Source organism: Myotis lucifugus, unplaced genomic scaffold (genome assembly GCF_000147115.1).
Source record: "Myotis lucifugus unplaced genomic scaffold, Myoluc2.0 scaffold_1, whole genome shotgun sequence".
NCBI classification, from domain to species: Eukaryota; Metazoa; Chordata; class Mammalia; order Chiroptera; family Vespertilionidae; genus Myotis; species Myotis lucifugus.
The window spans coordinates 38,490,011-38,491,953 of NW_005871049.1; the positions used below are offsets into that span (position 1 = coordinate 38,490,011).

The window sequence follows — 1,943 nt, forward strand, 5'->3', positions numbered from 1 at the left end:
CCCGCCCCAACCCGCCTCCATCACCCTCCACTCTCTCTAAAAATCAATGGGAAAAATATCCTTGGGTGAGGATTAACAACAACAATAAAAAAGGCAGTGGAGAAAGCAGCTTATTTAATAAAAAGAAATTTAATGTCAGATTTGCACTTCAAATGCAAAATTTAAAATAGAGCATTTTAGGTGATTATTTGTAGAATTATCTGTTATATTAACAATGGAGGTCAGCAAGCATGTTTAACTCGGGGTGGGGGTGGGGGGGATGCTTAAACAAGTTCTACTGTATTCACAGAGAGAAATAACTTAATGTTTAGTAACTCGGGGAAATTATCCTGGCATAATATGGCAAGAGAAAACACTAGGATTCTTTCTCTGACTGGTGCGATTAAATGTGATTTCAATTCTGTTTTTTAAAACTTCTCTAATTTGCCAAACTCTCTAACATGAGCATGCACTATTCTAATGACGGAACAAAATTGCAGTGTGGGCAGGCCTTTATTTGAATGTGGTGAAGTGAACATAAATATGTTACAGATTTATGCATTTGGTTTGCCCTGGGAAGATGCTCACATCTGTTTCTGTTCCCCTACAACAGTGATGGCGAACCTTTTGAGCTCGGCGTGTCAGCATTTTGAAAAACCCTAACTTAACTCTGGTGCCATGTCACATATAGAAATTTTTTTATATTTGCAACCATAGTAAAACAAAGACTTATATTTTTGATATTTATTTTATATATTTAAATGCCATTTAACAAAGAAAAATCAACCAAAAAAATGAGTTCTCGTGTCACCTCTGACACGCGTGTCATAGGTTCGCCATCACTGCCCTATAACCACATGACACGGGGCAAGTCACGTGACCCTGGGGCGAGGCCTCAGTTTCTCCTTCAGGGTCAGCTCTGGAGGAGCTGGGGAGGAGGAGACAGCCTACCTCGAGGTCGAAGCTGTCGAGAGCTGGGCGGAGCTTCTCTCTGCAGGTCAGACAGTCCTGCTGACAGCTGCTGGACACGCTGGAGAAGAGGCTGAGCAGCAGGAGGTCACAAAGCAGGGTTTTCATGGTGCAGGAGCGGGAGGCAAGATGCTGAAACACAGGGGAGGGTGGGCGGCAATTAGAACAGCCTCCGGTGGAGACCCTCCCACAGGGATGCAGGAAAGACACTCTTCAGAAGGGACAGTGCCGGCTGAGGTCCACCTCCCAGGAGGCGGGGGGTCGTCACGGGCACAGGGGTCTGCTCCTGTCGGCCAGGCCAGATGCTCATGCAGGGGCCAGTGCCAGGGCTCCCGGGAGAGTCCTGCCACCCAGCTGGCCTCAACACGCACGGGCACTTTCAGGGAGCTGGAGGCCTCACTTCGCAACTGAGTGCGTGACCTTGAGACAACCTCTCCCAGCCTCGGTGTTCATAGCTTTACAAGGGGAAGATAGTCACGTGCCACATAATGACGTTCTGGTCAACAACGGACCGCATATGTTACGGTGGTCTATAGGATGATAATGGAGCTGAAAAATTCCTATCACCTAGCGACGTGGTAGCCATGGTAATGTCACAGTACACCCTATGTTACTCCTGCTGGCATAAACAAACCTGAGCTGCCAGTCGTATAAAAGAGCAGCATGTACAATTATGTATGGTACATAATACTGATGATGATAATAAACGGCTATGTTACAGATTCATGTATTTACTGTACAATACTTTTCATCGTTATTGTGGAGTGTGCTCTTTCTACTTGTAAAAAAAAGTTTGCTGTAGAACCGTATGCCGTGCTACCCCAGGAGCAGCCTCACACATTTTGTTTTCACCGCATCTCATGGTTGCATCATTTTCTCATGTTTTGTACAGGAATATACTGTACAGGCTTATAGTCTAGGAGCAATAGGCTGTACCGTAGAGCCTGGGTGTGCAGTGGGCTATAGACCATCTAGGTTTGTGTAAGTGCACTCTA

The 1,943-nt window shown here is 45.9% G+C and overlaps 1 protein-coding gene across 1 annotated transcript in view; it reads right to left on the minus strand.

Annotated features, from left to right (window-relative positions):
• PNOC (prepronociceptin) overlaps positions 1-1,078 on the minus strand; it is an 11,380-nt gene extending 10,302 nt beyond the window's left edge. The window contains exon 1 of the mRNA XM_023753547.1: positions 931-1,078. Within this exon, the coding sequence (XP_023609315.1) occupies positions 931-1,056 (126 nt within the window). The 5' untranslated portion in view covers positions 1,057-1,078. The remainder of the gene's footprint in view (positions 1-930) is intronic.
• Between the last annotated feature and the right edge of the window lie 865 nt (positions 1,079-1,943).